Here is a 27,780-nt window from a genome sequence, read left to right as displayed (position 1 = left end):
ATTTAAATTAATATACAAAATTTATTGATGAAATAATATTATAAGACTAGTGAAACACACTCCTTTTATTAAACTATAGAAAATGACAACCATGCATCCAAGGCCGCCCCCACCCAAACCATTGACCCTTATAGAGATAACAAGTGTGCATGGTCAGTAAATGGGCAAAGTCGATCTTCACTTTAATTCATAATTTCTAACCCTGACAATGGAGGTTTTCTAAAACAATACCACTGTACAATATTAATTTTTATTAAATTTGGACGATGTCTAAGTTTCAACCAATCAGAAGCCTCTAATGTATAGTGGTCATATTATATTTCAAATACATACATGTATATACTCTTTGCATTTCAAAGGCAATTACATATACCTTGCTGATAACATTAAAATACCAATACCATTGTCTTAGGCCAAAAAAAAGATATGTCTGTTCAGGGTAACATTGGCAAAAAAATAGCGTCGGCAGGTCAGGATGTTTTTTTTGTTTTTTTTTTTTTTTTTTTTTTTTTTGTGTCATTCACTCTAAAATAATGGCCTGGAACCGGAGTTTGAGATCAAAATCCCAAAAGTGAAAATAAAAATAGGGTTGGGGGTAAAAAATTAGGGTCGGTCTGGTAACCCTAAACAGACATTTTTTTTGGCCTAATATCATTTGAGTGAAATTCAAAGTGTTTTTTCAGAGAATCTCTGGAAACCAATTTTGAATCGACAGACAGACACTTGAAGATGTCAGACATTTGACAAACTTTCATCTATCCTATACAAATATGTTTGTATAATAACTATCAACTATGCTTTCCTTTGGTCCTCCTGTTGGCACTGCAAGCATGGAAGCAAAAAAAGATTAAATGTACTAAAACCATAACAATCAATGAATCATATACAAATCTAAATTTCACACCACAACTTTTCTTACACTGAATGAACAACAACATTTTGTTATCGATCAGAGACAAAATATGTCAGTCCAAATCTGTAAGTATTTAGTACAATGTATCTCATGAATACAAAATAAGCATGAAAATAATGTAACAGCAAAATCATTAAATAAACCAAAAACAGCACTACTACTATAGCCCTTGTGTAGCTGTATAATTACAGTGAAACCTGTGTAACACAACATCATGGGGTTGTTCATTTTGGTTGGATAAGACAGGGTGTTGGAAAAGTCAGGTATTGTTGTTGACTACATTATACAATTGGTATTGGTATACGGGAATACACTCAGAGTGTCAGATTTGACAGAATGTTGGAAAAGTCAGGTGTCAGATTAGACAGGTTTCACTGTATATCCATATCAAGCAGGCAATTCCACTTATTTGCAAAACCATATCCTTATTTAGTAACATGATGTATGTATAACTATTCACTAAAAAGTATAACAATTAATTAGTGGTGATTTAGAAAATCATAGCATCCATCGTTAATTAGGGACTTAAAAATTATTTGATACTTTAACTGATGATAATATCCAAAATACAATAACTTATAAAAATTTCATTACCTTTGAGTGTTTTTCTCATCAGACATGCTGCACCAAAATAAGATTGTGCCAATTACAATTTCTGTTTTCCTCTTAAATAAAGCTATATTATGGTGATCGCATGAATTCTTCATTGTATGTGCTAGTATATGTGACCTGTTCCAAGATCATGCATATTCACATTAAAATTTGATTTTTCTAAAATAAATACATTAATTTTACAGTATTCTAATTTTACAGGAATGAATAAAAATCAGGATAATAGCTGACTAAAATGATTCTGGATACAAAATTCTATTGCTATTTTTGATACAACCAATCACCGCACATATAACATAGCATTACTTTTCTTTTACAGCCAATCACAGCACACGTAACATCTATTGCTATTTTGATACAACCATGCAATCATAATCACCAAGACATCTACATGTATTTCTATTTCAATTCCATCAATAACGTAAAACAATTATCAAAGATGGTTCATGATTACATATAATAAATAAATGTTGAATATCCTTGTGATGGAATTTAAATAGAAAAAACAAAACTAAAAGAAATCTGTGATCGATCTCTAACGTTTTCCCAGCTGCCGCTGTTCTTCAGGAGATGTTTATTGATGTTAATAATGATCAATATCAGGCAAAATTTGGTTTCAACCTCAAACGTAAATTTAGCGCGATAATTATATACATCCAATATATGACAATGCTGATATGTCAAAATTCAATTCTGTATAAATGTCCGCCTGAGAAAAAAATAATCAAAGTTGATGCAGAATAAGACATCTACAACGCAAGTTCATCAAAATAATTGTATTTTTTCTAGTTCCATTGAAAGAAACTGAATCTGTTTACAATAAGAAAAAAAGGTGACTGTTGATTTGAACAATTTAATGATTGAAACACTTAAGTTTGAACTGCACCAAAACTAATACGTTGAAAACCCATCAAGGGGAGATAAGTCAGTTTTTGAGATGAAGGTCTTTGGTGGCTACAAGTTTTGCAGTTGTGTTGTGCATCTGTTCCCTGTTGGCCTGTAGATTGTCAATAGCCCGTTGTCGTGACTTTTCCCAGTTATATAGATCCCTATAACAGAAAAGTAATAGGAATCAGTATCTAACCAATCAACTGGTGACTGTTGTAGCTGAGTATATTTTCATTTGATGTAAAAACACCACAAAAATCAAGAAGTCACAATAGAATTAAAATAAAACAACTTTTAATGTCAGAAGATCACAATGGAATAAAGATTTAAACAGCTTTGAAGGTCAGAAGGTCACAATTTAATCAAGGTTAAAACAGCCATGAAGGTCAGATGGTCATAATGGAATCAAGGTTAAAACAACCATGAAGGTCAGAAGGTCACAATTGAATCAAAGTTTACACAGCCATGACGGTCAGATGGTTATAATGCAATAAGGATAAAACAATTAACTGTGGTTAAGATCCCAGCAGATTGAAAGTAACAGAAATAGATAAGAGGAGGTCATAACAGACTCATAAGGTCAGTACAAAGGTGAAGGTCAGAAATCACATAATCTCAAGGTCAATAAACAAGTAAATGTCAAAAAGTCAAAGTAGAAAATCCAGTTCTACTAGTTAGAATCAGAATAACAGAATCTATTTGGACTGTTATAAATTTCAATATAACCATCATATAACCATAATATAATTATAAATATTTTTCACACAAGGAAACAGTATCTAATGCCTTACCGGTATATTGGTCTGACAAACTTCATTCTGCCTTGTTCTGTTACAAATTCTAAAGCTCGTGGGATACAATCTTCACACTGAGCCCGGATACACATTCTCAACCAGCTGTAGAAGGAAACAAAAGATTAACACCATTCATATTGTTAATATTTTACAGAAAATCTCAATTACTTATAATCTAAAGGTACAAATTTCTGTTTTTCATGTTACATTGTTGAAAAGATATTAATGATTATCAATACCATGGCAATATATATATATATAAAAAAAAAAAACATGCTTTAGGAAATTGCATACCTGAATCTGATTTCAGAATTTTTGACAGCGTTGAGATTATACACTGACTCCATAGCCTGTATCTTTTCAGCGGAAAATGGTTCCTGTACAAATGTAAAATCATAGCAATAATTGTATTAATAAACACTGCAAGGGCCCAATGGGCCCGAATCGCTCACCTGTAATCTGGTAATCATGCATGGTTCACACTTAAAAAATAGAGTAAATAAGAATTCATATCATCCCTAAGCACATTAGAGGTCCCTTTGCCTCTTGCCTCTTGGTTATTAAAAAGAGGTCGGTTAAAGATTTTAGCCTATTTGACCCCTGTTACCTTGAATGAAGGTCAAGGTCATTCTTTTGAACAAACTTGGTAGCCCTTGATCCCAGCATGCCACAGGCCCAATATCAGGTCCCTATGCCTTTTTGTTTTTAAGAAGAATTCTTTTAAAGATTTTAGCCTATTTGATCCCTGTGACCTTAAATGAAGGTCAAGGTCATTCATTTGAACAAACTTGGTAGCCCCAATGATCCCAGCATGTCACAGGGCCAATATCAGGTGTCTGTGCCTTTTGGTTATCAAAAGTTATTTAAAAATTTAAGCCTATTTGACCCCTGTGACATTGAGCTAAGGTCAAGGTCATTCATTTGATCAAACTTAGTAGCCCTCTATCCCAGTATGTCACAGGCCTAATATCAGGTTCCTAGGCCTATTGGTTATGACGCAGAAGTCTTAACAAGATATTTCAGCCTATTTGACCCCTGTGACCTTGAATTAAGGTCAAGGTCATTCATTTGAACAAACTTGGTAGCCCTACATCCCAGCATGTCACAGGCCCACTTTCAGGTCTCTAGGCCTCTTGGTTATATAGAAGAAGTCTGTTGTAGATTTTCACCTATTTGACCCCTATGACCTTGAATGAAGGTCAAGGTAATTCATTTGAACAAACTTAATAGCCCTTCATCCCAGCATGCTATAACTGAAATTTCAGGACTCTAGGTCTCCAAGTTTTGGAGAAGAAGTTGTTTAAATGGAAAAGTTGACGCCGGATGGCCGGACGGCTGGACGACGGCCGGACGACGGATGCTGCACCATAGCATAAGCTCACTTGCACTTCGGGCAGGTGAGCTAATAAATTCAATGTAAGATGGTTGCAATCATTTTAAAGTCAAACCTGTCTATAAAGACCACCCGAAAGACCAAGAGATACTTCAGAAAGTGGTCTTATTAAACAGGTGGTCTTTATACAGAGGTGGTTGATTAAGCAAGTTTTACTGTAGATTCAATCATTTAAAAAAAATTATGAAAATATATGTTTTAAAACTGTTATGAGTTTCTGAATAATATATTTTTGTATCCAAAAACTAGCAGAACTTGACTGCTTTATCATTAGATATATACAAAAGTATATGCCTTTATATATGTATACACCTAGGGAACAATAGAACTTTCCAGCTATCTAGAAGGCAAACATTTCACAAAAACACAGAATATTAAAAGATTTCACCTCTAATAACAGTAGACTAAGGAATTCTCTCTTCTGAGCTGTTGACAGTGCCGTCATATCTTCTGCTTTAAACAATGAATAATCGTCTTCTGTAGCCTTCACCCATCTCTGGCACAAGTCTGCACATGGCACAGCAAGACTGTTGTCGTAACTTAAACACAGGAACATGGGTTACATTTATCTTCTGTATTTGCCTATTACAGACTGAATTATCTCCCTTGTGAATAGATATTCATTGTCACCTCATGCGTTTTAGTTATAATAAACATCATATCTTTAGAAAAACATACATTATTTCCACTCAAAAACTTTGGTTTAGTTTGGTTCAATTAGTATAACATCACAAACAGAGTCATTTATAGATGTGACAGGTTTAGTTGGTGGAGGAAAGCCAGAGAACCTGGAGAAAAACTATCAACCTGTGGTCAGTATCTGACAACTGCCCCACGTGGGATTCAAACTTTTGACCCAGAGGTAGAGACCTTATGGTAATATGTCAGGACATCTTAACCACTCAGCCACAGCAGCCCCATGCATTCATAAACTTAATGATATCACAATCGATACCTAACCACAAGGGCCGATAACTCTGTAATATGGGGATATGGAATAAGGATAAATAAGGTGTCTACAGACAGAAAGATGAAAAGTTAACATCCATAACACAAGGACAGATTGTTAGACATACTCTGGTTTTACTGGTGGCATCCCTTGTCCGAAAAACCATTTGTCCCATTCCACTTCATCAAATACACCACTGTCAACCTGTAGGACAAAACAAATAAATCATTAACAGATTATGATAGGAGTTATAATAGAAGTCTATAGGTCTCAATCTGATTAAAATAAAGGTCCTTATTATCACTTTGATTCAGGAAAATAAAGTCTTGTTGTACATTGACATTCAGACAGAGTGGTTCCAGTATACATCCCCTCTCCCACCAACTATGTTGCAGAAATGGGGGATTGGGGTGGTAATTGATTTTGAAGATGATGACCGTCTCTAATCAAAGCAGATTTTTTTTATGTAGATATATATACCTTGTCCTTAAAGTATGAAAACAGGAATTCTTTCCACTGGTCTGTTACAATGGAGTCTCCCTGGAATCTTTCTATATACGCCCGTAAAAATGGCTCAAAAACCTCTACAATAAGAAAACAGAGCAAATATTGGAGCAGTAACATTGGCTTTAAAAAAGGTTAAAACACAGAGAATTATAGCTCAAAGTGTTTATTCACTTTCAAAGCATGCAGGAAATTTTCAAAAAGAAAAGGAGATCTTTAAAGCTTGCAGGAGATCTTCAAAGCATGCAGGAGATCAAAAAATGTTGGAGCTAATGATGTTTGTTACCATTTATATATTACTTAATTTAAAAATTTACGAACTCCTGACCAGTAACTTCAAAACTTTCAGTTGAAGATCAACCTATTCAACGTTAGTATATTTTGTTCATCCCCTCTGTACTCTGTACTATATATTCATGTATTCGTTTTTGCATATTACAGAGTTAGCTCCCTTGTGGGCAGGTATCTATTGTGACGTCATTATTTTATGAGTGGAATTCCCATCGTTTTCTCTGAAAACTATGACATTACGATCTCAAACACATGACTTCACAATAAATACCTACCCGCAAGGGCAGATAATTCTATAATGTACAATTACATAATACTTAACTCAAGTACTGTAAATCTCCATTTTCATAATCTTACTACTTTTTCCTAGCAATTAAGTTTTCACAATTTAGACTTTGTTCTATATCTACATAATTATTGCTGAGACATATTTTCGTGTTTTCTTAACACCTATTAATTTATTTATAATAATTGTACATGCGAAACACTTATATAATGTTGGTCTACAACACTAGGATAAAGTAAAGCTTGACCATAGTTCCACTATGCATTTACGAAAGTAAACATGGTTTGACTAAAACACTACCGCGTATAACAATAGTATATATCTTACATTGTGTCATTTGAGAGAGGCATATTCTCATGTTAACTTTAGGATCATCTGAAAAACGCAATACCAACAAAAACCAGCATCTGAAAATGTGAGAACTTTCCAACACCAGCCTACCTGGTCCTCCTACCAGCTTTTCCAGGTACATCAGGAGAGCGAAACCTTTCTCATAAGGCACCACTGAGAAGGCATCATCAGGGTCCACACCACACAGGTCAGGGATCAGCTTGGTATAGGGGCCATTTTTTAGTACATCCACAACCTGTCAGAGTTGAAATAAAACAGGTAGAGTTAAGTAAAACCTGATACCAGTTTAAAACTAATTAAATCTGACATAGCTAGAATTATTAACCAGATGTACAACTCCCTATTTCAACCCCTAACTCATCTCCCTACCAAACGCTGCCTAAACAATCCCCAGCCCCACTTTCCTTAGAGTTATCTTGTTCAAATATCAGTTACTCCTATCTATACTGTATAAGGATAATTGCCACCAAGTTTCATTGAAATCCCTCCAGCAGTTTTTAGGTCATCTGACCCGAATGGTCAGGATGTCCTATTGTCATCATGCAAGTGTCCGTTGTTGTGCGCCCTGTGCCATGAGTAAACTTTTCATTCAAACGACTTCTTCTCAATAACTGAAAGGCCCAGGGTACTGATATTGGGCCTGTAGCATGTTGGGATGAAGGGCTACCAAGTTTGTTTCAATTAATGACCTTGACCTTAATTCAAGGTCACAGCATCCAACTCCAAAAAAAAGGCTAAAATCTTCAAGCGACTTCTTCTCAAAAACCAGAAGGCCAAGGGTACTGATATTGGGCCTGTAACATGCTGGGATGAAGGGCTACCAAGTTTGTTCAAATAAATGACCTTGGTCTTCATTCAAGGTCACAGGGGTCAAAAAGGCTAAAATATTTAAACGACTTCTTCTTAAGAACTAGATAGCCAAGAGTACTGATATTGGGCCTGTAGCATGTTGGGATGAAGGGCTACCAAATTTATTCAAATGAATGACCTTGACTATCATTCAAGGTCACAGGGGTCAAATAGGCTAAAATCCTTTAAACAACTTCTTGTGAATAACTAAGAGGCCTAGAGACCTGATATTGAGCCCCTGACATGCTGGGATGAAGAGCTACCAAGTTTGTTCAAAGAATGACCTTAATCTTCATTCAAGGTCACAGAGGTCAAAAAGGCTCAAATATTTAAACAACTTCTTCTCAATAACTGAAAGGCCCAGGGTACTGATATTGGGCCTGTAGCATGTTGGGATGAAGGGCTACCAAGTTTGTTTCAATTAATGACCTTGACCTTAATTCAAGGTCAACGGGGTCAAATAGGCTAAAATCCTTTAAACAACTTCTTGTGAATAACTAAGAGGCCTAGAGACCTGATATTGGGCTCCTGACATGCTGGGATGAAGGGCTATCAACTTTATTCAAATGAATGACCTTGATCTTCATTCAAGGTCACAGGGGTCAAAAAAGCAAAAATATTTAAACGACATCTTCTCAAGAACCAGAAGGCCCAGGGTACATCTTTTCAAGAACCAGAAGGCCCAGGGTACTGATATTGGGCCTGTAGCATGTTGGGATGAAGGGCTACCAAGTTTGTTTCAATTAATGACCTTGACCTTAATTCAAGGTCAACGGGGTCAAATAGGCTAAAATCCTTTAAACAACTTCTTGTGAATAACTAAGAGGCCTAGAGACCTGATATTGGGCCCCTGACATGCTGGGATGAAGGGCTATCAAGTTTATTCAAATAAATGACTGGGTCATAAAAACTAAAATATTTAAACGACTTCTTCTCAAGAACCAGAATGCCCAGGGTACTGATATTAGGCATTTAGTTTGCTGGGATAAAGGGCTTCCAAGTCTATTAAAATGAATGACCTTGACCTTTATTCAAGGTCACAGGGGTCAAACAGGCTAAAATCTTCAAATGACTTTTTTTCAAGAACCGAAAGGCTCAGTGTTCTCATATTATGCCTGTCACATCCTGGGATGAAGGGCTACCAAATTTGTTCAAATAAATGACCTTGACCTTCATGCAAGGTCACAAGGGGTCAAATAGGCTTAAATCTTTAAACAAATTCTTCTCAAGAACCAAAATATGTAGGATGCTCATATTGGGCCTGCAGCATGCTTTAATGAAGGGCTACCAAGTTTGTTCAAATTAATGACCTTGACTATCATTCAAGGTCACAGAGGTCAAATAGGTTAAAATCCTTAAACAACTTCTTGTGAATAACTAAGAGGCCTAGAGACCTGATATTGGGCCCCTGACATGCTGGAATGAAGGGCTATCAAGTTTGTTCAAATCAATGACCTTGATCTTCATTCAAGGTCACAAGGGGTCAAATAGGCTTAAATCTTTAAACAAATTCTTCTCAAGAACCAAAATATGTAGGATGCTCATATTGGGCCTGCAGCATGCTTTAATGAAGGGCTACCAAGTTTGTTCAAATTAATGACCTTGACTATCATTCAAGGTCACAGAGGTCAAATAGGTTAAAATCCTTAAACAACTTCTTGAGAATAACTAGGAGGCCTAGAAATGTGGTATTGGGCCTGTGACATGCTTGGATGAAGAGCTACCAAGTTTGTTCAAATCATTGACCTTGACATTCATCCAAGGTCACAGGGGTCAGGCTTAAATCTTAAAATAACTTTTTGTGAATAACTAAGAGTCCTAGAGACCTGATATTGGGCCTGTGACATGCTAGGATGAAGGGCTACCATATTTGTCTAAAAAAAAGACCTTGATCTTCATTCAAGGTCACAGGGGTCAAAATGGCTAAAATCTTTAAATGACTATGTTGTATTGTACCAATAGTCAGATGACCGTTAAGGCCCATGGGCCTCTTGTTTGTAGAAGTAAATATTTTATAGCAAAGGGGCACAGCTTTAAAATAAAGTGTAGTTATATTGTTCTAATTGAGATTATGCAGATCTACGCTGTATAAGTATTCAACTTTGTTGAAATCTCTCTGGTAGCTTATAGGAGGTCTGAAGTGGTCAGTTGACTGTTATGTCTACAGATGCATGGATTGACAGATAGTCAACTACTCCAACAATGTTAGAGGTATAGCACGACGAGACACTTTTGGAACATTACGTCGTGTCTAACCTCTAACTTCTGATAGGCCATTTACCCAGTGCTGAGGGTAACATTTTCAAAGTTTGGATTGTGACAATATAAAACGTTTAAATCATATTTAAATCATTATCAATGTCAAATACCTTCCTCTTTTTCATGAATCAACAAGTATTTTGACAAAAGCCGTAAAATCCATCTAAAACAAATATTTACATGTCCTAACGTAAAATTTCATGACCCAAACAAAACTTTATGATGAAAGCGATCCGGCCGGTAAATAGAAAAAACGAAATTGCGAAGTCCCCAAAACGCTTGATCTGCCTTTACTTTTACTTGCATTCTGCCCGCTTGAATTCAGGTTCCGTTTTTTGTAGTAACCAGCCGCCATATTTAAAACTGGGTCAAAATGTTACGGAAGGGATTCATCATATTTAATCCACTAAAATACTATTTTATGAGGCCTCAAGTTATGGTTTTCCTAGATAAATGGGATAATTAATACCTAAACTGTAAGTACACATCAATGTTATCACTGTTAGAGCAAGAAATATTTTTATTATTGCACTTTTCCTTCCGCTTTCATCTGACGTCGGAAGCTGCATCAAAGAAATATGTCTTTGGAAATGAGAGTCGACAGCAAAATAATGTCCGATAACAAACGGCTGACCAGTCGACTCTCATGTTATGGGAGTAATAGTCAACCTGAATCCAGTATAACCCATAGCTTTGTTGTGTGATGGGTGGGTGGGGGTTGGTGGGTGGGGGTTGGTGGTGGGAGGGGGTATAATTAAGCTAAATCTGTCACAACAGGGCATGCTGAGGATGGAAAATATCAAGTCACCTATGTTTTTAAAAATTCAAGCCACCAATTGCAAAAAATTTACGTGAAAGCAGATCAAGTTTGTTTTACAGACAGCCAATGTTAGGGATTTGTTAAGATGCAGGAATGAAATATTGTACCCCATATTGGAGAGATTTCCAGCCGCCAATTCCTGTGAAATGTCTCATAGGTTCACCTCCATGGAGACGCCCCGCGATTTTCCTCTCAACAAACACAGTATGACCTTCATTCAACCTTCAAAAGTGAAACATGAAGTGATAAAAATAATAGATTTAAAAAGTATAGAAATTAAAGTTTAGTTCAAGAAAAGTAGTGAGACACTATAGTTCTATGAATCAAAGATTAGGAACCTACTTTCCAATTCACCACATCAGATCTATAAGACTTATGTAATAAAATCTATATTAAATACCAGAAGTGTTCGAAGTTTGAATTGGTCACCAAGTTTCCAGTCCAGCTGTGAGCGATCTCATGAGCGACAACGTTGGCCAGGGACTTGTCACCTGCCTGGTAAAATAATTTAGTGTAATGAAAAAAGATGTTCTAAATTAAAGAATGTGTGAATGTAAATCCAATTATACATGATTTTGATAAGAAAAGAAAGATCGAAAATTAATATATAAATAAACATAATTGTAAATACAACTAGAGTGCTACGTGTATATTTATTTTGTAAATAATCATTCATGAAATATAATTTGAATAATGCTTAATGTTGAAGTTTCATTCAACTAATGAGCAACCAATCATGTTTCAAAAATGCATATTACTAATAGATATACTTAACTTGTGTGTAAATAGTTATTGCTGTATATGTACATAAAAACCCCTTTAACAAGATAAATAATGATACATGTATTCATAAATACAAAGTGTAGTTACCAGAAGAGTTGGGGTCACAAAGGTCAAACAGGGGTTTTCCATGCCCCCGTAAGGGAAGGAGGGGGGTAACACCAATAGATCATACTGCCCCCAAACATACGGCCCCATCAAAGCTTCTGCTGATATCAGCATGTGCTCAGTCTGGAAAGAAATTAAAATATTTTTCTCCGTTGTCATTTGTATAACTTCAAAGATCACATTACCGTAGTGAAAGTGACTCCACCTTAAGGATGGAGAAAGCTTTTAAAGATATCAATTATTTCAAATTAAATCACATTTGTTTTGTGTCCACATGAAAACTAAATACCTTCTGTTTTTTAATTGTATAGTATTTCTTAATGATGATAATTTTTCTTACTACCTTTAAAAGTTATTGAACTATTTAGTATCAGAATCAATTATTACATGTGCATGACATATACACATATTGTATACCTCTTCAAACTCGAAGGCTGCCATGTCCACCATCTCTTTCTCGGACCAGACTTTGGACCTGGGGCCTATGTCTCTACAGTAAACAAATACAGTGTTCTTGATACTAATACATTTTAACCATACAGTGAAATCGGCCTGAACGACCACCTCAGTATAAAGATCAACTGTTTATTAAGGTCATTTTCTCAGGGACCCGAAAAGCAATTTAGAACCCAATTTGTATCAATGTTTCACTACATGTTTTAAAATATTTCCCATTATCCAATCATTTTTTAGGTAAATTTTCATGCCTTTTATTATATAGTCAAAATGTATATACAATCTAGACCCTGATTTTACCTGGTAAACACAAAATAATCAGCTATAACACTCTGCAACATTAAGCACTAGTTCAATGCCCATGCATGACTATAATTGACAATGACTGTAACTTCACAGCCGGACAAGTGCCAATCATAATGAACTAGGCCCATTGAACCAGTGGCTCCCCATTTGATCATATCGTTTAATGCTTAAAGAGAGGTGATCAATTGCATTTTCAACACATTTTGAGTGCATTCTTTATGCGATTATTTCAGTCTGGATGCATCATTTCGTGAGAATTTGTGTTCACAAAAGCATCCAACTGTAATTTTGGTAAAAAATATTGTAAACTGATTATGATTGAATTTGAAGTACTGAAGCAAAACGGCTGTATATTAAATTTTGACTAAATAGTCAGACTAGTAAAATTTTGGGGTTTACTAGCCAAATGACTAGCAGTGAAAAAATTAGTGTCACAGCTAGACTGCTATGAAGTGGTTTACCTGCTCTCGATATCCCCACTGACAATGGCAATGAGGTAACTGGCAATTGGAACTTTCTGCTCAAATTTGTGGATCAGTTTAGAACTGTCAGTAGGATGTGGATCGGACCCAAGTCGTAGTGCACTCATCAACACAGTTACCTCCCTTGGAGCTGATATCTATATTTTTAACAGGCAAAAAATTAAAAATGAGATTTAATACACATCATTGAATAAATATGATACATGACATTTTATATCATTATTACCAATCACAATATTGTCATGAATTTAAAAGAAAAGGCTAAGCTTTTCTTAAAAGATCTATTAACATTTCAATTAAAAAAATAATAATGAAAATATCTGTAGCTATAATCCGGTTGTGTGGTAAATAATCCAGAAGTTAATTTCAAACAGGTGTTCAAAGATTTGGAGAGTTTAGAGTAACATGCAATTGCTAATATGAAGCAAAAGAAAAAACTTGAAGGACATTGTTATCTAGAGTTACTTCCCTTGGTTTCACACCAGAGAATATTAAACACAATTTGTTTTCGTTTAATTCAATAATATAACTTCAGACCGTTTGATTTATATCTCTTCTGTTTCTGGCAGCTGCTTCATTTATGAGCTGGAAGATATTCTGAAAAGACTTTCTTACAAGACAGCAAATGGAGTTGGCCTCATCATTACCGAGCGAATGAACAAAGGGAAATAACTCTGATATATTAGAATTTGATGGATTTTTGTATTAACTACATATAAATCTATTATGGAGAAAACTTACCTTAGCACTGTATGCACATTTGACAGCAGGGGTATCTTGGCATGGAATCATACTCCGACAGTGGATAGCCTGTAAAATATTACAAAATTAAACCAAAAGTAATAAAGCTAAACATGTATAGCATTTATAGTGTTACATCTAAACAGTACCTTCTAATAAAAAACAGCTATTCCAAGTGATCTAGGATTAATTGGTCCTTCAACCATTCATATTTCTAAATGTAACCACCTTTCCAAAAATGGGATTTATTTAATTCTACTAATTTATTTTTACTTTTTATCTTTTAAATTGTTGAAAATTTATTAAAAATTATCCCTTTCTACAAAATTCATCTAAGCTATAAAACATAAGCCAAATGGTACATTAAGTTTGAATGATATAAGTTGGCCTGAAGTTACACCACATACCTGGCACTGACTGAAGAGATATGGCTGACGTTTTCCTGCTGTCTGTTCCTTACGAAGCCACTGTAGGGCTGAACACTGTGGCGAGGTTTCATACTCCACAGACACCACACAACTACAAAATGGAGACAGAGTCATGTGATCTTTTACTGGTGAAGGAAAGCTGGCATGTCTGCATACCCCACATGGGATTCAAACTCGTGTGCCATATGTCAGGACAATTTAGCCACTTAGCTGGCGCACCACGGCACCTACATGTAGCTACTGCAGCATAAAAGTAACTAATCCTTACTTGTTACAACAAAATATTACTGTGCTCTGTTGGTTCTAAAACTCTATCCTTTGAACATTACATTTAATATCACCAAGCTTTATTTTATAATGAAGTATCAAATTAACTCTTGCTACCTAAAAACTTGAATTCTTTATCTATAGACAGTTCATTAACCATATCTTGTATATTTCTGTCTTAAAAGTGCACCAGTTCTGCAACTTACCTCCTTTCAGCAGTGCTAGGTAATCTAACGTCCAATTTGGAACCAAAATTTGAATCATGTTCACCCAGAGTGAAGGATAATTCCTGTCCATTTGCTTGGTCAGTCACTTTCTTGACGGTAACCTCTCGAGTGTCAAGCAACTGAAATATGATAAGGTGCTGTATTTCAAAGTGTTTATTCATTATGATTAAGTCTCATTAAGATAGGATGAATATAAGTTTGTATTAATCAAGAACCACTTTAGCGTGCTAGTTAGATTATCTCCCTTGATTTTTAAATTTTTTTTTTATGAAATCATCATTATTGAATATTCTAGTGACAGCCAAACTTAATCCACACGTAATTGAAAAGTCAAAACATCTTACCTATCTTATCTTTGTGCGTTTGATATGTAAAATCACTCACCACATGGTCTATGCCCTCTTTTTTCTTCTTCAGAGTCAGATGAACTTGTCCCTTTAAGGTTGAAGTTTTAAAGTCAACATCCAGATCCAAGTCTATTTGTGTCACAACACATTCGTCCGGCCTTGAGTAGGAGCATGGGTCAGTGGGACTCAGACCTTGTGGCTAAAATCATTGATAATAAATGCTGTTACATATCTGTATCAACACAACAACAGAAGTCATATACATATAATATTGCATCTGATTATGTGACCTTTAGGTAAAATTATAAGGTACTGTACATTTCTGTATGTCCCGATGAATTATGGCGATCTCGTACCCATTCAAACTCGTACCCAAACAAACACGTACCCACATTTGGCGAACTCGTACCCAAGCATGGCAAACCCGTACCCAAGTTTGACGAACCCGTACCCATGGAATTTGGCGAACTCGTACCCATCATAAAAGTTAAACTTCATGTATTCATATTTATCTGTGATTTATATAAAACTTTATATATATTGTGTTCGATCAGATGTTTCTAGTCAGTGATCATAAAACGGTACGCAAGAGATTTCATTCAAGATTTATTCATTTTTAATTAGTAATTTTACATTTTTCCCCTCTTGCGTATTTTCCCGTAGCTTATTATATTTAAAATGATTACGAAGTAAAAACCAATTGATGTCAAATTTTGTTACAATGCATATAAAAAATAAATAAAAGAGCAATATTTCACAAACATATTTGAAGATTATTTGGACCATTCTCTCAATAGATCTATATCAAAGATTTCCTTCCCGCATTTTGCCCCAGCCTTCTCTGCATCTAGTTTTTCTAAAATACTAGGGAATTCTTAGCTATCACAGTTCGTATATAGGCACGTTTAAAATAAATAAATGCAATATAGACACACATATATAATGTGCAAAATTGGTTGCGTGACGGTAAAGAATTCCATTGTAAATGACGTATGACGGTATAATGTCCCAGTAAGATGTGTTCTCAAATTCTGTTAATAACATTTTACTTAAATGTTTAATAAAAAAAACATACGTAGCTCTGAACGACGGACGGAAGATTTCTGACAGATGCATGGTCGTCGTCCTGCCGGGTATTCGTTCTACTGTATATAATCTACAAGTAAGTTACGTTAGAAAATGTATGCTCATATAAAATATCTAAATATGTCGTTCTCATGGTTTGTTGTTCAATTCCGAAAAAAAAAGTCAAAACAAGTGATTTCTAGAATGATTTCCGATTAAATACTGAAAAATACAGATTATTGAAATATTCTACACCCGCTCTTGGGAATTTCGAGGACGCGTCTACAGTCAAACAAAAATTGAACACAATCGATTTCATATGAACGTGCACGAAAGAGGAATTGCGTTGGTACCAAACCTAAGAAAGGTGTGGTGGCATTTCTTGAGGAAGATTGTAACAGTAAGATGATACCATCACCAGAAATAAACTGAAATTTTCTTTGAACAAATTGTATTCCTTTTGAGAGAATGGCACATTTAGAGAAAATTACAATATTGAAATAGAAAATTTGTCAATGCATGAAAAACATCGTAATATATAGCTCAGTATAGCCTAAATTGTGTTTTTAACTATTCGTTCCGATGTTACAAGATGGTATAAAGTGTATTCTGCTACTGTACATATCAATACAAAACCAAATAATGACACACAACATCGCAATAATTGGATGCAGATGGCATAAGGAATAAAATTGAAAATGATTTCAACTTCTAAGAACATTTAATGAATAACTTTCTCCAATTATTCTATGAATAACAACGGAAAATTTCTTTTTCGTACAGTATTTAGCTTTTCAGACATCGGGCCGTCAGTACTTGGTAGTAGCACAGGGGGCCAACTCAATGAAAATGGATGTTGTCATTCTTTTTTGTATTTGGTGGATGGACTGATGAGTATATATGACAGTCATGTGATTTTTTTCAAAAAATACGAGATTTGAAAAATTATTAAAAAATCGGGATATTTACTATAAAACAGAGAAAGGGACGACAGTCGCCATATTGGATTTTTTACCCCCACCTCGATTAAAGTTAATTTTTTCACAATAGTATACCTTTTTTCCTAGAGTCATAGTCACGCATCAGTCCTCCGATAATCCATAATCACACACATACCATGCAAAAGCATATAAACGATGTCTATAGAGTCGAACGCAATATTTTAATCCAAAATTACCGGCGCTTTCTGACTTGTGACATCGAAAGCAACGTCCTAGTGAAGAGAGATTAGAGTGACTTCCCCTACAGTGTAATTCAATGGGTTTAGTCAGAGGTATTCCGATACGTTTTAATATTCAAATTTTCCGCGAAAACAAACGTATCGGAATATCTCTGATTAAACGATTGAATTACACTAAATTAAAAAAAAACACAACGAAACTTGATGGGTAGGGTTGCCATCATGGGTACGAAATATTTTGGGTACGACTTCGTCAATTTTGGGTACGGGTGGGTACGAGTTGGAATGGGTACGGGTTAACTATACCCCGTCCCGATTATACACCACTGCTTTTTTCCCCTGGAAATTTAGAGTGTGGCCTATAATCCAGTGTGACTTAAAGTTATATGTGGAGAAAAATTAAAATTGTAGGGCGGTTTGAAAAAAGTCTTGATTCACATGACATGTGAAAGTTGTAGTTATATTTATCGCCAGTTTAACATAATCTTACAATGAAATAATTTTGAGGAAAATGTTAAAAAGAATCATATGCATTGGAAATAAATAAAGATGAATATAATTACAGGTACATATATGTGGTCATATACAAGATGATCAAGTTTATACTGTCTCTATCATAAAATTCATCAAAGCAGTTGAGTGGTGAGTTGACACTAGACTTTTAGCAGATTTAGAAGTCAAATCGCCATTTCTTAGAACTCTGAAGATGCAAAACCAATGACCAATGGACATGTGCTGTAATTAAACCTATGGTACAAATCTATTATCTTTTAGAGTCAAAAACACAATCCCAGGGTCTATCGTATATGTGTGCTACTTTTATGACCAACAACTGTTAAAGCAAGATATAAAAATAAGATGAAAATAGATATGAATCAAAATGTATTTTGACGACCCCTGCATGCCTAACAAAATATATGGTTACTTAGGGTGGCACATGATTTGCTTTACACACCAAAGAACCCCCATCGAAAGAATGACCAGTGAAAAGAAATCCTTTGATTTGTGGCGATGGATAAAAACAAACTGTCAGTTAACTTAGTTTAGAAAGTGTCTTTAACAAATATTAAATACTTCTTAGAGTTAATAAAATGCTAGGCAATATATATGGAACTGATATACATTGTATGCTGTCCCCATATCCTTTATAAGCATAGAAAATCAAAAGGACACCATGCACTTTTTTTGGATCTCCATTTCAATTACATTAGGAGACGATCCCATTTTATTTTTAGAGGACCTCATTTATGGAACAAGCCAGCACAAACCTTGATGTAATAATGTTATTTTTTGCAGATTTATTTTTGAACATTTGCTATATGGTTGACTGATCGTTGATTGACGGGCCTTTCGTTGTAATGTAACAATATGAAATGCATATACCATTACATGTATGTACATGCATCCAACAGGTGTCCATATTATTATTATTATTTAGTCATGATGAGGTGTCCTGTTTAGTTTCACTTTGTATGTTGTAACGAAAACAGCTTTATTGATCCTTAAAAACATACGTTTTAATTGTTTAATTTATTATCGTATACACTATGCAGATGATCTTTATCACCCCGTGACATTTTGATTTACTTGATGAATATGATTTTTGTTTGAAAAAATTGAAAGCGAAAGTAGAACATAAAAGTGACAGTACCTTCTCCGACTCCGCTGCCATTTTTTGGGCGCTTACTGGAGAATATTTCAAGCAATTTCTGAAACGTTCCTTCTCGTCCACTGGACAATGCAATAAAACACGTTTAACAATCCTCAGTTGCCTTGTAATCAAACCACAAACCGGCTTCACATGTAGCACTTCACGCGTGTATCAAACCGGAAGTGTACACATATGTGAAAGGTTGACTTCCGTTACGCAAAAAGGTCACGTGATCTTATATGCCACCACAGGTAAAAGTATTGAGCGACGTTCGGAGTGTGTTGGGACATTTTTACCGGATTTCTTTTATTAATCAGAATGACGTGATTTTAAAGTAGGTGAGTAGTTCGTAAAATGTATTGATCTTGACTTCAATATGTAACACGTCTTATTTTAAACAAGTTAAAGTTCTTTAAAACTACTGTCCAGTTGGTTGTTTACAAAAACCATGGTAACTATGACTCCTATTTCAGCAGTATAATTACAGGTGTTTCTGTAAATATGTATTGGCGACGATAGAAATTGATTTACTTCATGCATATGTCAGGCGAAAAGTGTTAAAGTACTTTAACGTACTTGAAAGTGAGTGTTTTATGGCGCAAAAGTTTTATTTCTAAAATTTAGGCCAAGAGAAAGGTTGTTAAAATTGTAGTGGACCAGGTATAAAAGTACAACATATGTATGTATACACTACCAGTACCGTCATATAGATTGGACAGCCACACTGACAGGCTACAGTATGCTGGAAAATACAGTTATACATCTATATACATGTATGTAAATGACTGCCTTTATGCAGAGCCAATTAAGCATTAATTAACAAGCATCAAGCTGCATACATTGTATATATTAATAATTTAATTAGTATATTAGTAATAAGTTTTAAGTAATATATATATATATATATAGGCCTATATAAAGAAAACAAAAGAAATATCAATATATGCATGTATATGTTGAAATTGTCTGAATATCTTTTATGGATCAACTTTAAATTAATTTAATAATTGCATGGTTTAATTTTTCTAGCCGAAACCAATGATATTAAAAATGAATGAATGGTGTCATTTTTTTTCTATTGATTATTTCAAAATTGATGATTATTATTAGAGTCAATCACTCATTAAAATTAAAATATTCAGATTGATGATAATCATGACAATCAATCACTTATTATATAGAATCAAATAGTTTTTACATTTAGAATTAGCTATATCTATTAAGAGATTGTCTTTTTATTAAAGCAACTAGCGGAGTGATCTTGTTTTCAGACAAATTAAGCAATCAATATTTATATTCTGAGGTGATATGGAGAGGCTGAAGTCATGTCTGAATCTGTTTGATTTATATAAACTGACGGATGACGGATGGTATTAGATTTCTTTAATAATCATTACTAACACTATTACAATGAACATCAGGGACAATTCATTTGTTCAAATTTAAGGTACTGTACATTATATAATGACACTTCAAACAATTAAATATTAAGGTAGTTCTGTTGAAACTAACTAACTTTTACTAATTTTATACTATTGATATTATTTTCCAACTGGCCCATTCGAAGGCATATATATATTCAGACTTTTTTTTTACTGAAAATAAGATTTAATTAATTGATGTTTCCTACCTGATAGCATTAATTACTGACTAAACCAAGCTAAAGTTATGTGTCATATTATGTAACCCTTACTATAGATCCACATGTTAGTAATATATATAGCTAATGCTACAAGTAAAGATAAGGTCAATATCTATTGGCAATTACCCCACAATAACATACATGGACATGCAGTTTGGATGACTCTCATATAGTTTTGATATGCAGGTGTGTAAAATTTTAACTGTTGCCTTATTTTCCAAATAATATCTAAACAGTTATCATTTCTATTTATGTAATAACCATGCTTTCTATTAATGATATACCTATATCTTTTGTGCACAGTGCATGAAACATGACTTGATCAATTTTTAATTTAAAAAAAAATCCAATGTAATTCGTTTCTCTAGTGATGTATTTTTCATTGCAATGAATTTTTTTCAAGTCATTGATACTGTATGTTTGGTGTTTTGCAAGATCATGTGTATAATTCTGCTCATGTTTAAAAAGCATTTTTTGAACAGTTTGCATGGCTTTGATTATGCTAAAAATATTCTTTGTGATGCTTTAATTATAACTTGTATATAGAAAGATTGTATTTTCTAGAAAATTTATTGATCAGATTGTTCAGTCTCTATCAATAAGAGCAGTCATTCTTGATCAAGGTTAAATAGGAACTCCTAAGGCTGTTGCCACATACCATTGGTACATCTATAGACTCAGACAGGTAAACTAGCAGTGATAAGCGTGATAAAAAGACGATTCTTTTATATATGTAATAGATGTTTGTCAAGGTCACAATACATTTATATAAATACTTTTGTATAGATCAAGAATTTATTCGGAAATTATTTCTTTTGGGCTGAATCCTTATTTAAAATAATTCATAGAATACCATTCGTACAGCCATTAGGAACCAAGAGTTAATGTATTCTGGTGACTTCAAAAAATAATTCATAGAATACCATTTATGCAGCCATTAGGGGCCAGAAAAAGTTATAGCTTCGTGTATTCTGGTGAATTCAATTAATGAAACTATACCTTTACTGATCAGTAATCTTTATTTGCATATTACAGAGTTATCTCCCCTTCTGGGTAGGTATTGATTGTGACGTCATGTGTTTGCAAGTGTAGCGTCATACTTTTAAGAGAAAACGGTGGGAATTGCCCTGACAAAATAATTACGTAACAATCTATATACCTACCCGCAAGGGAGCTAACTCTGTAACATACAAAGACGGAATATTCTGGTGGCCAACATTCCATCCTTCAAATAGTATAATTAAACAACCATGTTGGTCTAGAATGTCTTATGGTGACCTTTTATCATTAACAAAGTTTAAGCAACCTTGCTACAGGTCTAGACTGCCTATTTTGGTGACCTACATTTGTAGCTGTTTCATCTTCAGCGATCTATTCTACAAATGACCTTCATTGGACTATAGACTGTGCGCTAATGACTTTTCATACTTAAAGCATTGTAATGTCTTTCTTTAGTGAATACTAAAATCAAGTACATTTGTATTAAGTCAGTATCTATTTTTTTTTCTTTTTCAGATATCCATCATATACAACATATTCCACAGGATGGCGTTTGTGTTTTTGCGGCAACATCAAAATAGCGGGGGAACAGCAAATATTCATTAGTATGAACAATGACGACCAAAGGCTGTTTGCCATAGTGTTCAACAGATCTGAGTGTGATAGCTTTGCTAGATGAAATGAAGATGTGTTTACCCGTATATATCTGTGAAAAAATAAATTCCAGTGGAAAGTGTTGGTAAAATTATCGTAAAGGAATATACATCTACAAGTGGCAATGGGAAATATATGTCGCAAAAAGGAATCGGATCCAGATTCGGCATGGAAACGGCAAAACGAAGAACAGGAGCACAATCCTATGTACAAATATGTCAACTTTGTAAACGGAGGAAAACTCCTCGATGCTTACAATACTGGAGGTACTGCGGCCGTAGAGAACTTCGCCAAAACAGAATTACCACCCTTCCTGTTCAATGATGGTGACGGTGCTTTTATTAGCAAATTAGATAATATAAAATGGCAGCACAGAATTATGGCAAGACAAACGGTAAGTAGGGGATTATAAGAAATTGTTGTTCACATGAGATTATACTACAGAGTCTGAGAATAAAGATTCTATCTTTTTAAACCTTGGCAATTGCAAAATTAAAAACTTTTTGCCAAGCTTAATAATTGTCATATCATTTAAAATGAACACAGGATGAAATTAGATGAATTTCTAGCCAATGAAAAATTCTCCTGGTTATATTAATTTCACTAGGACCTGATATTCAAAAATGATTTATACACATGGAGAAGATTGAGTCATTTGATATCAGGCGGATTATGTAATAATAGTAATTGCCTTTGATTGAGAATGAGACCATTAGATTGGTTTTGCAGACTGGAGTGCATGCTTATTGTACTAGTGTGGATCGACAAATTCAAATGAATCTCTGCTCTCAAAAGTATATTATGATCATAATATACTTTTTAGAGCAAAGATTCATTTGAATTTGTAGTTAACACTAGTACTATAAGCATGCACTCCAGTCTGCAATAAAGTTTATCATTCTTTATTAATTAGTATAAGTTTTATTACATTTTCTGAAATCTACATGTTGTACGTTTGTTGAGAATGCAATCAGCAGTAATTAATCGTACTTGTTTCACACTATTTTACTCATGCACATAACTTAATAAAATGTGCTGTCAGACTTGTCTATACATTATAAAGGCCACCTAAGGGACGAAATGTCTTCATAGTAATTGAGTGTCTTAAAGCGATCTTTTATCAATAGGTCAAATTTTTGTTGAAAACAACCATTTGTTCAATTAGCCTTTAATAAGTATATAATTTAACAGTGTGCAAAATTCAAGGTAGACCAATAGACATGACTAAATATATGTATTATCTTATTTGTAACCCATTCTGCATTGATTATAAAATGTGTTAAATTCATTTGTCTCTGGTATTGATAATTCTGTCATAGCTATAGTTATAGAACTTGATGACATTCGTGAACCATGAGATTGATAGTCATTAAACTTAAACTACATGTACAATATTGTTCAATACATTAAAACCTTTGGTTATAAGATACAAACTGAATCAGAAAATTCTATAGACACCCTCTGTAATGTAAGAAGTTTGTTCTGCTATCATACAGATGTGCTGGCTGGTTTAAGGCAGGTTTTGAATAACTGTGCAGTATTTAGTACCCAGGGTGCATATTAATACTTGTAACAAAGGCTGCACTTCTTAATGAACCAAAATGTAAGTTGTGAACGAAAAAATCACCCATATCAGGGCTTTTTTTCCAGCATGATTTGGGGCCGAAAATCGGCCCCGTTCCCAATGGCAAAGCTCCTAAATTTTTCCCAATTCAACCCTAAAATTTCCAAAAATCAAAGTTTCTTGAAAACTATCCAAAAATATTGCATGAACTTAGTTGGTTAAGGCTTTAAATATTTGTGAATTGGCTTCAAAAAAGTATTTAAACTACAGTGGAAATAAAAAATCTGAATTGTTATGCTTTATTTCATATTTTATAATTTTTCCCAAATCTTGGTTTTTGCGCTCCATTTTCCAAAATTCAAAGCCACAGGCCCTATTCCCAAAGCAGTGAGAAAAAACCCTGCATATTTTAAATCTTTCTGTACTCATGGTACATTAATCTGTTATAGTAAACATTGCATTTGTCTTTTGTCCTGTGAGACGCATTATTATGTCGTGATTCACATGTAAAAGACTCGAAAGTTCATGTACCACAGTAATATATGGAATACAATTCTGATGTTAGAGGCATCGTATGTTGTAAAACATTGTTAAATACATGGAAAGGGGCCGTTTATACATGCAACTTCAACTCTTCTCCAGAAAAGGCCTGGAGGGGTGCTTTAATGCAGGGGGAGGGGCGCTGATTATGGCGAATACGGTATGTGTTTATCATAAGATTCGCCTGATATCCAGTTATTTCTCTAGTGTAATAATTGTTATGGAGTGTAATATAATCATTGGCTCTTCATTAAGATGTCATGAGAGAAACAATAACATGATGTCATGATGTCATAGCTATAGACAGCTGGACAAAATGTCTGTCTCAGCAGGATTTAAAGTACAGCAGAATATAGCGCTGACATTGATCTTTTAAATAAAGCTAGTGTTAATGTAGCTTTATACCAAAGATTATCTTAAATTTGTGTTCTTTTTATTTGGAATCAATTTCTAGAAATTCATCTTGAGGTTTTGATTTTTGATTGCCAAAGCTCCACAAAAATAAAAACTTCTAAGACTTGTTTCACAAAATCTCATATGAGAAGAATATACATGTACTCATTTCAGATCCTACATTTCTTATCAGATTCTGTGTATAACCTAGATTTAGGTTATACCAAGATTGATTTGTGGATGGTGCTAAGATGGATTAGAATTAATCATATTGTACTGTTATAAACATCAGAGTCAGCTGTGAAGTGTTATAATACTTAGTATTTTATTTGTGTTTGAAAAGAAAAGACTATTAATCTGTTAAACTAATATCTACATACAGGCTGAATGTTTAAGCCTTTTTCGTGTAGCCAGTCGATTATTCATAAGTACCAATAACAATATATCTTGTTTGAAACTGTATAGAACTTTAATCAAATTAGTAAATTAATCTCTTTTTTCAAGGAGTATAAATTTGTACTTTGAATTTTTTCAAAGGGTCTCGGTAAATCCACATGTAAATAATGTTAATCCGAAGTGTACTATTATAATTAAATATTATGCTGGTATCCAAGACTTAGTAGAAAGTGCATATTGGTAGTTCAATCTTCAATAAGATTAAAATCCATTTTATCTACACTTACATATCCCTTGTAATCCCACTTAACTTATATTATTTCCAAACAATAGAGAGTAATATATGATATAGAATGTTACATGCAGGAACACATGTATTTTTGGAATTAATTATTACACAGCACGAGCTTAAACATGGTGATCTAGTATTGTGAACGTGTGAACTTTTGACCCTATAATGGGTTTAAAGTTGTAAATTAAAGATGATTATACCATAATTAGTTTTTATTTTATAGTGTATTTTTTCCTTTTCTTTCTACTGAAAAAGTTCTTAATTCCAGACTATTAATGGCTTATTTTTTTTATACTTCTTTCTTGCTTTCTTTCTTTCTTTCTTTCTTTCTTTCTTTCTTTCTTTCTTTCTTTCTTTCTTTCTTTCTTTCTTTCTTTCTTTCTTTCTTTCTTTCTTTCTTTCTTTCTTTCTTTCTTTCTTTCTTTCTTTCTTTCTTCCTCCTTTCTTTCTTTCTTTCTTTCTTTCTTTCTTTCTTTCTTTCTTTCTTTTATAACTAGATTAAAGATCTCATTAAAAATATTAATGAGTTGGATGATTTATTTCAAAGTTTTTGAATTCAGTTAATTTCAATAATACACCCTCCCTATTATTATATCTGCAGCTAATATAACAATATAATTATACTCTAGATCCACACATATCGATGAACGTCCTTTTAACACAGACATCTTTAATTGAATTATTACGACGGCATTATAACAGTGTTCTGACAACATCCCTATATGCTAGGTGCCTACCCGCTATGCCTAACCTGTCGTTGGGTGTTGATTATAGTGGCGGAGATCGATATAGCTGTGAGAAGTGGTGTCAGACAAAACATGCTGGTGATTAAATGATTGTTATGTACAATTACCCTTGTTTAATGTATGGCTGGCAAAAGATATAGGTATACATTTAGAAGTCTAGGTTATAATTAATACTGTATTTATTCATCTTGTATTATTTTTTCAGTATTAAATATTTATAGGATATGCTAAATATTCATAAAAAATCAATGTTGCATGTTTATAAAAGCTATTTAGAGCAGAGTTATTTTTGGGCAGTTAGAGCTATTGTACATAAAACATGAGCAAAATATGTATATTCAGAGATTTTAAAAACTGCCCCCATCAGCTCAATATATATATCTACACGAATTGAATACCTGTTGTATTTGACAAGGTTAGGAACTAAATCATTCAAAAGAGGACATTGGAATAATAACAAATTTATGCATTTGTGTATCATTTGATACGTGTACACAAATACATAATTTCCTTGGAAGATGATGTCATTTCCATGTGTCATGATGACGATGACATTAGTAATGTGTTTCATTCAATAACAACCTTCCTAACATCCTATACACTACCTGTGTGTTCTTTACGATTTACTTTAGGTACCTGGCGTAATCAAATTATACCTACTGTATCCATTGCATGATTGTATGTAAGACGACTAAATTTGGTATCTTATATTTTCTGTTCTTCCTAACTGACTTTCTTCTTTAATTCCTAGGGTATTTCTTGACGCAGTCTCACTTTTGGCTTTGAGTCGACTGTTTGCTCCTATGAGGAAGGCTCAGGGAACTTTTCCTTGGCTGAGTCCCACCATAGTCTATTATTTTAATGATGTTTATTGGTTATCTATTCATACCTATTTAATTTCCTATTTGACTATTGCCAAGAAAGTCAGATGACCGTAAAGCCCTTTGGCCTCTTATTTAGGACAGAATACTTTTCTATTTAAAAACTTTTTTTTTTGTAACATCATGCAGTTTATGTTACTTGTTTAAGATAAATGATAAGTTTAGTATTTTCTCCTACTGACCATGGATTTAATGAATCTTATGATTTTTTCCCCAATTCACTCAGAGGCCTTTTCCCAATTTATCTAGAATAAGTCAGATTTCAATATTAATGCCTATACCAGAAGATGGTTGCTGACTCACGACTTCTTTTGTATTGGAGTTTATCTTGACATTCTGACAAGCTGCTGTTTTAATAACGTTACAAGGCTGGCCAATACATCTATCGATGTCCTGGAATTACCCTAATATGATATGTACATAGTATCTATGTTCCAGTGATTTATAACAGGGCTATCCTTTATTTGTTTGGTTTTCAGTTCAAGAAAGATTATACTGTCAACATAGCGGACAAAAGCTCTACCACAATCAAAGTTGACCGACAGAACAACAATTATCCTTGTCGTTATTTACAATCTCCCTGGCTAACACTAATGTCCCTTCACAACATCAATCATTAGCCTGACAACAGCGATTGTCTATGTGTATATACTAAATTACCATGGTCATAACTACTCTATTTATTATGGCCACTTTCATCCTGAAAATAAGCATTGTGTATCTCAC

The 27,780-nt window shown here is 34.0% G+C and overlaps 2 protein-coding genes across 8 annotated transcripts in view; one reads left to right on the top strand and one right to left on the bottom strand.

Moving 5' to 3' along the window:
* Position 1: 1 nt before the first annotated feature.
* Positions 2 to 19,157, bottom strand: LOC138335962 (leukotriene A-4 hydrolase-like). Of its 2 annotated transcripts, XM_069285183.1 has the most exons (18): positions 18,948 to 19,157; positions 16,127 to 16,207; positions 15,089 to 15,250; positions 14,684 to 14,823; positions 14,190 to 14,301; positions 13,783 to 13,851; positions 13,021 to 13,178; positions 12,215 to 12,287; positions 11,780 to 11,920; positions 11,310 to 11,404; positions 11,017 to 11,131; positions 7,072 to 7,216; positions 6,030 to 6,133; positions 5,677 to 5,753; positions 4,989 to 5,139; positions 3,502 to 3,584; positions 3,205 to 3,309; positions 2 to 2,574 (listed from the first exon to the last, which is right to left on the bottom strand). In XM_069285183.1, the coding sequence occupies exons 1-18, from the start codon at positions 18,966 to 18,968 to the stop codon at positions 2,451 to 2,453; spliced, it is 1,956 nt and encodes a 651-aa protein (XP_069141284.1). In that variant the 5' UTR covers positions 18,969 to 19,157; the 3' UTR covers positions 2 to 2,450. The 2 variants fall into 2 exon arrangements, with proteins under 2 accessions (XP_069141284.1, XP_069141285.1); XM_069285184.1 differs by lacking the exon at positions 16,127 to 16,207 and having other exon boundaries at positions 18,948 to 19,156.
* Positions 19,158 to 27,780, top strand: part of LOC138335961 (transient receptor potential cation channel subfamily V member 5-like) — a 59,366-nt gene continuing 50,743 nt past the window's right edge. For 4 of the 6 annotated variants that reach the window (XM_069285181.1, XM_069285176.1, XM_069285182.1 and 1 more), the window contains exons 1-2: positions 19,158 to 19,285; positions 22,105 to 22,636. In XM_069285181.1, coding sequence (XP_069141282.1) covers positions 22,367 to 22,636 — 270 coding nt within the window. In that variant the 5' untranslated portion in view covers positions 19,158 to 19,285; positions 22,105 to 22,366. Of the gene's footprint in view, positions 19,286 to 19,362; positions 19,399 to 22,104; positions 22,637 to 27,780 lie in introns of those variants that run through there. The other 2 variants (XM_069285178.1, XM_069285179.1) reach the window with 2 other exon arrangements.

Source organism: Argopecten irradians, chromosome 12, assembly GCF_041381155.1.
Source record: "Argopecten irradians isolate NY chromosome 12, Ai_NY, whole genome shotgun sequence".
Classification (NCBI taxonomy): domain Eukaryota; kingdom Metazoa; phylum Mollusca; class Bivalvia; order Pectinida; family Pectinidae; genus Argopecten; species Argopecten irradians.
Note: the sequence above shows the minus strand (reverse complement) of the source record. Positions and strands in the feature narration are given on the sequence as shown.